The sequence below is a fragment of the Dermacentor albipictus genome, chromosome 8 (genome assembly GCF_038994185.2).
Source record: "Dermacentor albipictus isolate Rhodes 1998 colony chromosome 8, USDA_Dalb.pri_finalv2, whole genome shotgun sequence".
In the NCBI taxonomy this organism is placed as follows: Eukaryota; Metazoa; Arthropoda; class Arachnida; order Ixodida; family Ixodidae; genus Dermacentor; species Dermacentor albipictus.
Genome location: NC_091828.1, coordinates 94,798,003 through 94,813,125, shown reverse-complemented (window position 1 = coordinate 94,813,125; position 15,123 = coordinate 94,798,003). Strand labels below are relative to the sequence as shown.

The 15,123-nt window shown below is 46.3% G+C and overlaps 1 protein-coding gene across 1 annotated transcript in view; it reads left to right on the top strand.

Moving 5' to 3' along the window:
- The window catches only part of LOC139048865 (uncharacterized), a 96,541-nt gene that overhangs the window by 497 nt on the left and 80,921 nt on the right, over nt 1-15,123 (top strand). The window contains exon 2 of the mRNA XM_070523752.1: nt 998-1,131. Coding sequence (XP_070379853.1) covers nt 1,095-1,131 — 37 coding nt within the window. The 5' untranslated portion in view covers nt 998-1,094. The remainder of the gene's footprint in view (nt 1-997; nt 1,132-15,123) is intronic.

Genomic DNA, 15,123 nt, shown 5'->3' with positions numbered 1-15,123 from the left:
GCGCTTTGTTCGCTAACTGCCGTCGAGCAAGCTCAGGCGAGCGGGAAACTCCGGGTGTCCTGCACAGCACTCCTGCGCCGGTATTCACAAAGCCTTTCATTTGTAAGTGCTCTTAGCCATTGACCAACCGCTTTCGCTAATGATATGTAGAGCATCTGAATTGGCTGGAATTTTTCCTTACGAAAAATATTGGCGCAATAGCTTTTTTTGCGAATGCGGGCCCTATAGTTTTCAGGCTAACCGGATATTCCTTGACTTTTCAATATGCACGGGTCTCGACTCTGGGCCTGCAGAAAAGTGGTCTGTTGTGTGTTTTGCATCTTCCATCTGTAGTCATCGTTACTCACCATGTTGCTGTTTTTTACCCTCTTCCCTTTCCCCCAGCGCAGAGTATCTTGCTAGAGGAAGGTACTACTTTGAGCATAAATATACGGATCAATAATTTCGCGATAACGCTGATTTTCTTTTATACCTATAGATGTATGTTGAAATTGACGTCCGCAGTATAAACTTGGCATTGCGAACTTTTCAGTGCACTCGTCAGTTTATTTTTTAATGCAAGGGTAAATGCCTCATGGCATACAGGGGTATGGGATGCGGGCGAATAAGGATGATTAAATGAATGAAAAAAGATTTGCGGATCTAATGAAGTCCAAGAGGGATCGTCAATTTCAATTAGTGCGTCTGAAATACGAATAAACATAGCTCTTTCAGTGAGCCTTTGTGGCCCACATACTTTCGCTCACGGGCGTGCCTCGGGCCGACCTCTCTGCAAATATTCTCATTAAGGCTTTGTATTTGTTCATAAATTTATTCGAATACTTTCTCGCGGTAAAGAGTATGTTCATGTGTAGTTTTGCGTTGGTTTATGGTGGCGAAGGCTAAGAGTTAGTTGCTTTTTGTCTTGTTCCTTCTAGCTTCCCATGCCTTTTTCTCTAGCGTTGCATTATGCCGTACTGCATCGTGAAGTCTGCATTTTGGCATCTTGCTCTTGCAGGTTTCATTTCCGTTCTTTTTTACACATTCTCCGCCGCAACACACGCCTGGTACCTGTGCATTTTCTTGGAGTTGCGGTTCGTCAAGCTGAAAAAGAAATGTTGCAGTTACAGAAATTGGCGGTCCGCACCCTGAGTACGTGAGTGTTTCCATGGTTTGGGCAAAGAAAATGCGGTTGGGCTAACATTTTTCACTGGCTCACTGTTAACCACAAGCGCCATTTCTATCTTTCTTAAACCTGGATTCCGTGGTAGGGACGCGCGACTCTTCCGCGTCTCCCAATACTCGTGTTCTTTGCATTTATGTTGCGTTTCCTGACGTTCTCCTTCCCCGCATGACACACAGGCGTTTGCGCTGGTCGGCATCGTAGTTAAACAGCTGTGAGGAAATTTGGTGCGACTATTATGATGATAACGATGCTTGTCTTAAAAGCATTAGACAGACAGACAGACAGACAGACAGACAGACAGACAGACAGACAGACAGACAGACAGACAGACAGACAGACAGACAGACAGACAGACGGACGGACGGACGGACGGACGGACGGACGGACGGACGGACGGACGGACGGACGGACGGACGAAGATTATTTATACCGCAGCAACGAAACGTCTCAACAAGATCAGGTGTCGCAATGCGTGCTGATTAGCGTGTCATCCTGGAATACAAGTGTAGCGCAAGCAGTACGGAGAACACAGACGAGAGCGTGAACGCACAGGCACTGCGCTGTGCCTGTGGGTTCATGTTTTCTGTGTCCGCCGTATTGCTTCACCTGTGCTAGCAGTCTCAAATAGAATTTGCTTTCAGTGGTCAAAGTATTGCTGCGGCGTGCGTGTTTTCGCGTGTCCTCGTGGCTACTCGAAATCACTTCTTCGCTTTCCAAGTTAGTTGTGTGAAAGTAACTGTGTCGTTTTACTGGTCGACTATGCAATGTGATTCGAAAGACAGCGACATAAACCGCAACATCACCGAAGCAAATGCGTGTAATTAACTGTTGCGATTTGCTAAGTTCGCTCCTGTGACTAGGGCGAGTATACGGCAACTACAATTTCATTGCTTGAAGTAAACAGGTGCGGTATACTTTTTTTTTCAAATTCAACATTGAATGAATGAATGAACTTTATTCCCCCTTTAAAACATTGAATGAACGCCTCAGGAAGTAAGAACACATGACATGCATAGGAAGAGAATAAAAACATTAGGACAACAAAACAATACCCAGCACGGCGTCCCGTTTCGGAATCTCCCCAGGCTGAGTTCTTCAAAAGGATTGAACTCTCCTTCTATAGTGCCAGGGCAGATTGTCACACAGGCGTTCATGGTCAGGTTCTACAGAAATGTAAAATGAACAGCTTTCAATGAACAGTTTTAGCTCCCCGCTACCGCTCTGCAGCCTGGCAGTTCGCGCACCTTAACTAAACTATGAGATATTTATGCACGACGTAAATCAGATAACACGCGCAAAGCTCGCATGTGGTTAAGGCAGTAATGGGAGGAGTAAACGGTAGCGCTCTGTTGGAACATTGTATTTTCAATTCTTGCTTTTCACCTTTCGTCTTAATCCCTTGGGCCGCAATTTTTACTTTCTCACGCGAAAATTTGAGCAGCCTTTCATTGGGCTATAAACATACAACCGAACCTTACTTTTATTAATAAAATGCATGGTTGTCGCTTTACGTATCAGCTACTATTATAACTAAACATGCATCACACACTATGCAGTTACTGGAATATTTCATGAATACGCAAAAAATACATTCAAATTAGCTACAAATTTCGGAAAAGTATGCAGAGCAGATGGAGATCTTAGAACCTATGCGAAGCGACGCATTCGTGAAGTAGTAATTTCAATTATATACAACTAAGTTCAATGCCCGCAATCGCCTTTACTTTAACCTTACGCAGCATGTAATCGCACGCAATTCATCTGTTTTTTTTTTCTTTCTTCTTACGCGAATTGTGTACTCAAGTGTTGAAAATGTGTACTACTTTAATTTCATGTGTGACCTCCTGAAAGCCTGCCACTGCCATGTTGCTGCCAATGTACGGGTGGCACGGCCTAGTCAGGCAAATGTTTTGCCTTTAGCCGTGTCCCCTAAGACAATCTGTTCATTGTCTTAAATAAATCAATAAAGAAGGAAAGAAAGAAAGAAAGAAAGGAAGAAAGAAAGAAAGAAAGATTGCACAGGTGGCAACCTTAATTTAAGCCGTGTCATATCAACGTCATGTCAATGTCATGTCAGTGTCATACAAACAGTTCATGCGGATGCACAATGGCATGCGCAAGCGCAGGTATGTCACGAGAGGCGAAGGCGACGCTTTATATTTGTCGAGGTAAGAATTGGGAGGTCGGTTGTACGTAGAGGAAGGTATCGCACGTACGTTAGTACATTTAAGGCCACAATTTTATAACACTTGTGTAACAATAGCACACCTTTTGCATATTCTTGGGAAGTTCCGTTAGGTTCGGTTTGGTTTCCCTTGCGTGATCGCGCACATCCGCGACAAGGGAAATCCAGTGCGGGGTGGCCTGAACGTTCGCAAGCTTGCAGAATCTTGACACTTGATCCGGAGCAGAGAAAACAACATTTTGCGGAAGCACGCTCTGCGATATTTAAAAGCTTGAACTATTTCTCGTTTCTTCGCCCCGCCCCAACTCTCTGCGCGCACTTCTGAAGTGACGCCTTGTTAACGTTTTTTTCCCCAACGCTTCCGACTCTCGTCAGTGCTCTTTGCGTTGTCGGATTAGCAATTTTGGGTACTGTTTAGCGGGCGATGGATGACGACGAGTTTAAATTATGTCACTAAATGGTGGCGTGTCACTCAATTACCCTCGACTCCTCGCGCGCGCGCACAAAGATTCACGAACACGTCCTTGGAGTCAGCGCTACATTAAACTGGCATGACCGAAGAAATGGGGCTCTGGAAGTGCTCCGAATGCACCAATAGAATTCGACATTCAACGTGTTGCAGCTCTGACGAGTGACACGTCTCCTCGATAAAAAAGAAGGGGGGGGGGGACGGTGAAGCAATGTCTGTGAGATCCGGAGGATGCAGCATGGACATCGTGCCACTTAACCTCATTCCCTGGCGGGTTAAAACTTGAAGTTACCAGGCAGTCGCCTCGCTCGTAGCGACTGTTGCGATATACTACGGGATCGCGCCTCAGTGCTTTGAGAAAAAAATAATACTTGCCTGTTCGGGACAATATGGCCCGCATTTGTATTCTGAGCTGCTCAGAGACTTCACGGTGACAATGACTGGAACGGTATGGCAAAGCAATATTTAAAAATATAATTTCTAGCTTAACAAGAAGAAAAACTTGAATAACTATTGTACAGTGACGCATCTGCGAGTGCATCAGGAAGATGCCTCTGCGTATATATGGATGGTGCAACTTCTTAAACGTTCAATCTTGTCACGTTGTCTCAACGTGTGTGCCAGGACATGGAAGGTTTCATGGTTGCTCTTTAATACAAGATCTTTTGCTCCAATGTCCGTGAAGAAAACTATATGCACTTGCGTATAGTGTTCTTAGATATGGAATCATTTTATTTGCGTCATGCCCTTCTCGTTGGCATTGCCTAATTGATAGCACCTTAAAAAAAACATGTTAAAGAACATTGCCTATAATTGTCACATGCCATCCGGGGCGGATGTTTTTCGGTTCTTACGTCTTCTTTCATTCCATTCTCTCTTCTTACAAACTGTTGCGCATCGGCACTTTTGGAATTCAGGCTTTTTAGTTAGATATAATGCTAACCGGAAGTGGTGAAAAGCCTTTTGCTATTATGCACCGCGGAGCTTGACAAGGTATGTAAAGGCAAGACGGTGTGCTTATGTGCCTGTCATTTATAATGGGTTATCAGAAGAACTTTTTGCTGTAACCTTTATGCTTAACCTAAAGATGCATTTGACAACTTTGTGTCGATCGTGGTATTCTTTTATAATTGTGCTTGAATGTACGAGATTATATATTTTGAGTTTTGTTTCCTTAGAGTTAGCATTGATGTCCTTGGTAGTGATTTTGTGATTGCTTTATTTTTCTACTTCTTCAGCTGAAGCTATTCGTTTCAATCAGTGTTCTCTTTGTTGCCATTTTGTAACCTCTGCCGTAACTGCCGGGCCCAGTCCCTCTAGCCTCCTCTTGGCTTTGACGGCCTGAACATCTACAAAGTGGCAGTAAATATTGTTATTGTTATTACTCATAGTAGTAATTAGTAGTAGTAGTAGCGTGGGCGCTGACTCCGCTTACCACTCACATTTTTTTATTCATAAACGGCCGCATACCACGTATTGTCTTTCCTTCTTGCAGCATGAGAAGCGGTGACATGACGTCTCCGTGGTTCGCGAAAAGAAAACGTGTGTAAAAATCGGTTTGCTGCGAGTGTGTTGGCTTGAAAATGGCATATCGCGCCGCGCGAACATCCCTGAGATTGTTTCGTCCTAAAATATGTGGCTAAAACGTGGCTACAAAGCTTCAAAAAACAAAAAAGAAAGATACGCCAACCTCAGCGCCGCAATGATAGGTTCACACAGACTATCGTTATGATGATTGCGCCAACGCTCTTTCGGAGAAAAACACCCGGCAAACTTCTAAATTGAGCAATAAAATTCAATAGAAGACTTTATAGGTGCATGTGCCTAATCATTTATAATGGGACACTACGTTTTTGCTAGAAATTATAGCAAGCGCATGTTTTACGCCAATGGGAGCCCCAGGAAGTTGAGTGTTGTTACACCGGCTGCCCTGACCATACAGTTTTAGTGCAGGCGTAGATGTTATCTTAAAGTAATTTGGTATGGAGACGTGGAACGCCTTCATGGTTGCTTCTGTCGCAACACAATTCTTACAGATGCCGTCATAGTCTGAAAACTTATGTCGTAATCTGCTTCTTTTAATCATTTTTGGGTTCACTCGTTCCCACGGGCTTCTCGGTATTGGAAGTTAGAAACAGAGCAAGCAGCGCCACTGCAGTCAAAGTAGAACATCTTGAGAACAATTTATCATGCGGCGCGCGAAAAAAACAGCAGACGAAGTACACCAAATTTTAAGCCTACAATGTGAAGTATACTTTCTTCCACGTCGTACCTTCTCTACTTAGGCGTAGCTTACACTGCTACATATAAAAGTAAGATTCAAATTTTAAATAGAATTCCACTTTCAAGCATTTTCTCTCTCTCTCTTTGCTGTTTATAGCATTTTCAAAAAAAAAGAGTGTCTCACCTAAGGTTACCGCGCTGATAGCTGCCATGTTTAGGTCACCCATGACTCGGGTCCTGGTGGATGTTCTGTGTAACCAGGAACTTCGCCGGCTGAGTCTTATATGCGTCGGCACATCTCGGTGCTTGCAAATGCTAGTACGTCGGCCTTCCTTTCCCGTAGCTTCTTAACAGTAAAGGTGAGGAATTGTATGTGCGTTTCACATTCGTGAGCCTACCTAGCGGAACCTAATGCTCTACGTTTCTCTTTCGAGTTCTTTCACCTCCTCACCCCGCCTACACCTGCCGAGTGGCAGTAATTTTAGCTTTTAGAGCTAGCACTCATATTCATGAACAAAAGGAGTCATGGTGGCACTTTAGGCACAAGTAAGTGATTTTCGCACATGTAACTCGTCTTTAAAAAGTCATTATACACCTCTATTGGAGTACGTCCGGTATGGTCATTCAGGTACATCACACAGTGTGTCATGTGAGAGGGTAAAGTACAGGTCATTGATGTCGATAGAGAAGGCACTGACAGTTTTCAACTGTTGCTGCAACTTACAGAGGACGCCTCACAACACTTGGCCGGGTGAATATATAGCACGATGAAGGCAGCCTCTCACGGCGCCAGAGATTAGCTGGTGCTCAGTCAAGGCTCGGAACGTTAGTATCAGTTGAATCACTCCGTTTTAAAACGAATAAATTCATTTGCCCCTTTTGTCCGCTTTTGTGGTTGGTGGCGGTTGGTTCCGTGTCATATATTGTTTTATCACGCATGTCGTGGTGTTTTTACCAACTGGCATGTATTACCGTACTCACGTTAGAAATACATCGATCTAATACTTCTGAAAGACGAGCGCTGTCCTACTATTGTTCTATAGTCACATTCACTACCAGATAGCTTCACAAGAGAATTCGTCGCATTTCAACCAAGAGGATGACCTGCGTACATACTAAATGGGGTCATGCGTGACGTCTCTGCATGTTGAACAGTAGAGACAGAGATGGATGGTGACATTCAAGAAAAGCTGGAAATCCCCGCTTATGCTACTTCAAGGCGCCGGATAATCAATACGCTATATACACATTGATCACAAAAACCATATACACATTGATCAGGGCACGTCGACTCATAGATGCACATATACAAAACAAAGATAATTGACAAATTTTCCTTAAGGACAGTGTACCTCAGTAATACTTGAGTGAAGAACAAATAACTAACACTAGTCTTGAGTGAGGCATTAGGCGCGTCCTTCGACAAGCATTCGGCATTGAAAAAAAATAAAGTCTGTTGCCGAATCTGACAAGAACATCATGTAATTTTTTTTTCAGTTTTCATTTAATCACCACTACATCGTGTCGTGGTGCTAAATTAGTGTCCAAGACAAAGCATACCAAATAATTACCAGACCAAAATTTGGGATGTATTTAGTGTTCTACAAAGTTATCTTAACAACGTCTATACTTGTATGCCACTTAAATGGACTAGTCTGGTTAATGTGTCTTAACTGCTTTTCAATGTAGCTAGGTATCGTCACATACGTAGCCAACAGAGTACTTACTTTACTCGCACTTTAGCAAAGCTTGGGCGCTGAAAACTCGGTTCTTTAGGACATTATTGCTTTACGATATAAAAATAGACCTGAAACCTATAAAAATTGCTACGTCTCTCAAGATTAAGTGAACCTGTTTTTGACAGCCAGTTGATCAAGCACTGACTCTTCTCGCGTCTCTTGGCCCCGTCCTCAAGACTTCGAAAACCCCCAAGAACACGATGTCAGCTTGCCTTCCTACGCAGCTTCAAAAATGCCACAGATGAAGCGTCATAGCAGGAATCGCCATCGAACCGAGAAGCGCAGGTGACTCGAAAGGGTAATCCCCTTGAGGTTAAGTGTCAGTGACATTCTAAGCGTAGGTGTTAACCACAGTGAGGCTCCTGAACATGTCAGCCACCAAATCGAACTTCTGCCCGGTCATCTAGGTTCAGAGTAAACATTTCGACTTTAGACGCGCGCTGGTTCACTCGGCTCATTACCCGCCAAGACCTTCACTCAGTCTATTAGACGACGCGTTTGGCTGGAACGCGTGGCCGGTCAGACGCGCTGACTTAGAAGGACACCTGAGCGCGCAAAAGTTCGTTGTACGCCGTCAGCGGGTCATTGTACGCCAGCGGACGTCAGTCGCGAAAGGTTCGCAGAACCGATGACCCGAAATCTGACTACCCCAATGACGTCGTAACGGCTGAAAGTGTCACTCAACCTATGGGACAGGCCACTGTAGACGGCCATGGCATAAAACTGTTAGCACAACGGTGGTAGTTTTATATTTGATCGCCATAAATTATTTCGCGTGCACATAAATTTGCGCGCACGCGTGTTTCTTACGTTCTGCTCTGCTTCAAGTGGTTTTAATATGAATCGCTGCAAAATCTAGCTACTGTGTTTATACGTCGATCGCACTGATACGATGTCGGCGTATCTCTATTAAAGGTACAGCACACCTTAAAATATCTCTCCTGTCGCCCGTCGTATATTCGAAGTCTTTCGTTATTTCATGAGCATTTCTATAGCCCCCAAAAGCACGCCCCCTTACGGCACGCATGTGCGCTGGTCGTTGTGGTGGTTATCTTCGCTCGCCCTCGGCCCCGTACTGTCACCTTTCCGACGCACTTTTTCTCTCGCGCAGCAACCGACTGGCACTGCCTTCCGCACAGCATCGCAGCTAACGTCAGTTTATTTTTCCAGGTTTCACTGACGCGGTCACGACGTTTTATACAACGTGGTCGTCATTATGAATTATTTTCCGTCGTATGCCTACACATTATGTAAAGGCCCGAATATGGCGCCTAAGTTAGTAAAGTGAAAGCGAATATCCGAGAGGAAAAAAAAATGGCTGTGGCTTAGCTAAGGTTAAGCCCAGGATGCAAAGCATACTAGCCTTTATTTTAGTTGTTGAACCACTGTTTAGCCTGGTGAACTGCTGTTGTTTGGCTATATTTGGTTCGGCTAGACGAAGAAACAACTCATGCGTTACTCTGCTTCGCCTTCAAGAGTGGAACGCGACAGCGTTCCCGTCGACCCATAGAGAAAGAAATTTCAACAAGAGCGGACACTCCCATAGAGCCCAGCGGCCGAATTGACTGTAGCACACCAAGCGGATGTTGTTGACTCCTTCCGGTTTCGGTTTTGGGCGCGCGCGTTTTGAAAACCAGTTGGTACACGCCGCGCCGGCTCCGCTGCTCGGCACGGCATTCATTTTTTTTTTTCGCTTCTGCTGAACCTCGCGTGGCCTTCCCATGGAATCGATTTAAGTACAAACGATTGCGATTGACCTTTACAAGACTGCGCCGAATCTGTCAGGTGCAATCTCATAAAGAAAACGAAAGACGCCTTCTGAAATGATGGAATGTTTATTTTGCTCTACATAAATGCTCGTTCCGGGCTTCTGCATTCATCCAAAGTTGTGGCACCAGGTAAGCAGCAGTCATTGCCGTACGATGCTCCACCGGATGCCATCAGCTGAAAGAAAGTAAATTACAAACATGTATGATTTCCGTATATTGACGTAACAGGAGTATTGCGTGTAGAGGCGAAACATGCGTAAGTGGTGAATGAGCGGCATTACAGATAAATTCACTTTTACGTACATTTCGCAGCAAAGACCCCTCCGAAACAATGCCATAAAATCTGAACATCCGATTTTCAAGCACCCCTCCTTTCCCGGGCATTATTTCCTGCACTTTAAGTGAACAAATACACGGGTGACTGCGCGTTTCCAAAACAACTTGGCCTCGGCCGACACGATGGTACGCCAAGTACACAAAGGTAGCTACAACACAGGCTAGGCCAGACCATGTTACACGCTCGCAGAATGCCTTCTAATCGCACTCAAGTCAGACTCGTCGGTGCAAAGCCTGTTTTCAGTCGCTCAGAATACATAAATGTCATGTTCTTGAGCTCCTCCGTGTTATCTTTTACGCGTCCTGCCGGCGCATGCAACACTCCCGTGTTATCACTCTCGGCAATCGCTCGTCGCGTTTTCGAGAAGCGTGAGTACCGAAATAAGATATATGTTGTTGCAGGGCTATAAAATGCGTCACAAACTTGTCCCACTAAAATTCAGTACACGCAAAACTAACTCACTGTGGCCGCGGCTTGCTTTTTTCGCTAACAGCTTCACAACCCCAGGCGCGGCGAGCAAGCCTCAAGGTATCCCAAAAAGTTACCAAATAATTTACAATACTTTTTTCGGGTCAGAGAATGCGTCACGAACTTCTACCAGTAAGATTAAGTACACGGGAAACTGCGGCACACAGCCGAGCTGTTTTTCGCTAACTGCGTCAATAAGCCGGGCGCGGCAACCGTGCAACTAAACTACCCCAAATATAACGACGTTAGTTACAATAATGTTGGGGGCCAGAGAATGCGCGAAAACTTGTCTGTCTCAGGCGCTACGACGTAGTACACGGATGCACACGCGCAAATGCGTCACACGGCCGAGCCGGTTTTCGCTTACTGCGTCAATAAGCCGGGCGCGGCAAGCGTACCCAAATACTACCGAAATAAGTTAGAGTAATGTTGCGGCTCATAGAAAGCGTCGCAAACATCTCCCAGGACGAGGCATTAACTCAAATTAACTGCGCCAGGACGGCGGTGCTGTTTTTCGCTAACTGCGCCACTCGAACTAAGCCTAAATGTGACTAAAATGCGCCGCACACTGTCAAACACAATTTCTCACCTTGCTGTAGTCCAGTAGTGCAGTGGTGCCGTGTGGAAATGCAGACGACACGCAAGAGAGGCATGGAGAAGGCCGGAAGCCCCCCAAAAATGGGCTATATCCAAAACAGACGGGTCGCCGAGCACGCGAGCTTCGCACGTACGACCGTCATCGCTCACTCCTGCGGCTTGTCTGGCGCATGACGTATGCACGCGCGTCTGGCGTGCCGCTAGCTTGTTGCTAGGCAACGCAACAAAAAGTTGCAAAGTATAAGTTCATTTACACGCAAAACTTTTTCACTTTTAGTGGGAAGGAATAAAAAAAATAAAACGTTGTCTGGAAGTTTATTTCACATTCTTTTTTTCTGATGCTCGCGTCAACTAACGGACGTTGTTGAAACTAGGCGTGACGTGTTTCCTGTTGCTAGTTTTTGAAGAGTGTCCCCTCTTGTTGAATTTCTTTCTGTCGACCCGCCAGCGACTACGCGCCCCGCATTGGACGCGGTGAGCGTCGAGCAACGCAGCGTTCGGCGCGGCAACGAAATGTGCGCCTGAGCAAGCGACGCACGCCTGAGCCTTAGAGGAGGAGGAGGAAAAACTTTATTTGCTCTAATGGTGTAGAAATTAGCGGTGGCAGAGGTGGTCGACCATCTTCACGGTCTTCTTCCCCATCTGCGCAGGGTCGACGCCCCTATTCCAGGGCACCACTGAGGGTGGCTACTCGGCGAGCGTGCCTTACTAGTCCATGCTGGACTTTCGGGTCGCTGCTGGAGAGCACCCTCTCCCACTGCTCCGCACTCGGGTCTTTTATTTGAAGGAATTGCTGATTCTGAACGCATTCCCATGTAATGTGATATAAGGTGGGCTTGGCGCCGCACCAGGGGCAAATGTCTCTATACTGGGTGGGAAACATCTTGCTTAGTGTGTTTAGGTTTGGATATGTTCCTGTTTGCAGCCTCCTCCAGGAGGTTGCTTCATGCTGATTTAGGCTGTTGTGGGGTGGAGGGTATTTGATTCGGACCCCCTTATAGTAATTCAATATGTCTGAGTAGCTTGGGTTGACTGGTATGGGTTCCTCAGGATCGGTGCTTGTGGCCGCTCGGTTTGTGTGCTCTCGAGCTGCCTTGTCCGCCCTTAGGTTCCCTTCTATTCCAGCGTGTCCCGGTACCCAGAAAATTGTATGCCTGACTTTGTTGTTAGCCCTGCAGGAGCGGAGGATGTGAAGCGCTCTGCGTCCTACTCTGCCGTTCATGTAATTCCGACACGTAGCTTGCGAGTCGGTGAGTATTGTTAAAGACCTTTCGGATCGGTAGCCCTCCACAGCCGCTAGAGCTACGGCTATTTCCTCAGCTTCCGTTACCGAGCAGTCCTTCATTGATGCGCTGCTGATCTCTTTGTAGTCCTGGCTTACTACTATCGCAGCTGTCTTTACTATGTTTGTGCCTCTTTGCTTGGCGTATACTGCAGCATCTGTGTATACTGTTGTGTTTTTTGTGGCCAGGTACTTTTCGACGTATTTCGCCCTTGCGTCCCTTCGCGCCGTGTGGAGGTTTGGGTCCATGTTTTTGGGTATAGGGCTAACAGTGAATGTTTTCCGATATTCATCAGGAATACCCTCCGTTCTTTGGGTTTCTTTGATTGATTCCGCGAAGCCTAGCCTCATTAGCAGTTCGGCTGCACCCTCATAACACCCTCATGTACGGCTGCACCCTCATAACAGACGACAGTACGCCAACCAGACTAGGTAACAGCGTAAGCTCCGACACATGCCCCGACCTGACATTCATCCGGGGAACAGACAAGGCGGTATGGGAAAACCTGCTGGAGAATCTGGGCAGCGATCACTACATCCTGAGCCTTAGAAACAGCTCGTTTCTAAGGCAACACCCGCATTCACTAGAGGCGCTTTTGCACCGCTTTGAAGCATCGTACTCGTGGCTCAGTGGTAGCGTCTCCGTCTCACACTCCGGAGACCCTGGTTCGATTCCCACCCAGCCCATCTTGCGAGAGTTGAGCGACGCCGCGAGCGACGGCGCGAGTTGGAGCCCCGTTTCTCCTCTGTCGTGACGTCACTGTGTCACGTGGTATGGCATGGGGTGAAAGGTCATTGAAGGCGACACCGCCGCGCCTGAGGAGCTGGGTTGAGCTCTCGTAATATGCTTCGCATAAAAGGAACGGTGTGAATACCCGGATGAATCAGAGTGACATCAAACCTAAAGGAATGTGCACATAGTGCCGTAGACAACTTCTTCTTTCTCAAGTTAGCGCAAAGCGCGTCTACTTAGTGCCGCACGTGGATATTGGACGTCTGTGCTGCATCTTTGCAGCCTGCCACCGAAGTCGTGTCACGTCCTGGCCGCAGTATGAAAGCAATCAAGCTTTTGAGGCTTGAAAGTCCATTCGCCTCGCAATTTTGGCTGAAAGTTAGAGGTCGATATCGGTACATGCTGCAAGCAGCACATTCGCTTTCGGACAAGGAGCTCTCGAATATTATTTAAAAAAAAAACTGCTCTGGGAATTTTAGCTTTATGCTGCCACGCTCAGGGTGATTGTAAACGTAACTTGTTAGAATGCCCAGACATCGTGGAAGGGCGCGAGACTCCGCTTAATGGACTGAAACTTAAAAGGGCCCCGCGTGCTGCCTTGGAGGAATTCCTTCCGCATATTTTCAGGAGAGAGGCGTTTCCCCTCCTCCCCATGGTATGGTATGGTATTCCTTATGCGATGGCGCACAACCACTGTGGGGGATTGGCCAAGATTTGGATGAAATTAGGCTATCTTTATTAAAACCTAAAATTGGTAAAGCTAACTGGAGGAAATGAACAAAAATAAAATGTTTAAGAATTTAGGACAATCTCTTTGTAGCAATTATAATATCCTCCGCGGTTGAGCAAATATCCCTGTGGCGCTTTCCAAGAGAGGAAGCTCCTGGAGAAAGGACATATATAATTGAAAAGCTCAAACCAAGCTGTGTAAATCGTGATCCTAGATTTTTTCTTGAAGTTCCTTTTTCTTCTTTCTTTTTTTGAATATCGAGCGATTCTGTGAGTGGCGCAGCGTAGCGAAGGACACGAAATATCGCGAATCGTTTAATGAAGAAGATGTTCTCCTTAGATACGGTGTGGACTTCGTCGAGTGGAAGCCTTCTGCTACCGTGTGCTTGGATGATCTGTTTATCGATCCACGCGCTTAAAAACGAGACGCTCAGGGTGGAGCGATTGCAGGCATGCTTCTGCAAGACTAGATACGTCTGCAGCCATCAACATCGTCTTCCTCCTCTGCATGTTATTTCTCGCCTAGTCGCGCAGAAAATAATGTATATACTGCAGTATTACAATTAGGACCAGTAATGGTTAAAGATAAGTAATGGCGGCGTAATAAGAAAATATGGATGTAGATGTTACAGTGCTCTTCCGCGACTTTTCTAGACAGCGACAAATACGTCGGAAAGCAGGGACGTTAGCCAGAAATGTTCTGGTTGGCTAGCCACTGTAAAGCATCTTGTATTGCACCAGTGATAACATAGTTTCTGTTGGCATTACTCAAGCCACCCAGCAGAAAGTCTTGAGAAACCTTGTGCCGCCCTTCATGCATTTTCTACAACGGACATGTTTCAGCACGCTCTTCAATTTCGGTATTGTTTCGCTGCGTATATGTGCGTCATTGTATCTGCCTGTCCTGCTGCTGTCGACAACGGGATGCCAGGCCTCGGCAACGGCAGGGACGCTGCCCACTAACTCCGGGCCACTGAGGGACCAATCACAGGTGAGCTTGCAAGCGCGGCCAGAGAATAATGTTCACAAAGACATCTTGGAGAGAATCAAAGCACTCGAGCACGAAAACGCTCAACTCAGACGCACAATGACAGAACTGGCTAACGAGAATAGATTGCTTAAAACGCAAATTAGCTCACCAACTGCACAGACACAGGACATGCACATGGACACTTCACCCAGTCCGAATCCCTCCAGCGTAGCGGAATCAGAAACGACTAGTCAAAGCCCACCCGCGAGCACACCAGCCACCAAGAAACGCAAGGTCAAGACCACGGAATGCGACACGCCTGCCAAGGACATAGACGGTAAATTGGACAAGATCCTTAGTACCCTAGGTCAACTGCAATTCGATGTCGAGTCACTAAAGAAGGGGCACGACAGACTAGTAGAGGCGGTCGATGGCCTAACGAGCAGGGTAGAAGTGA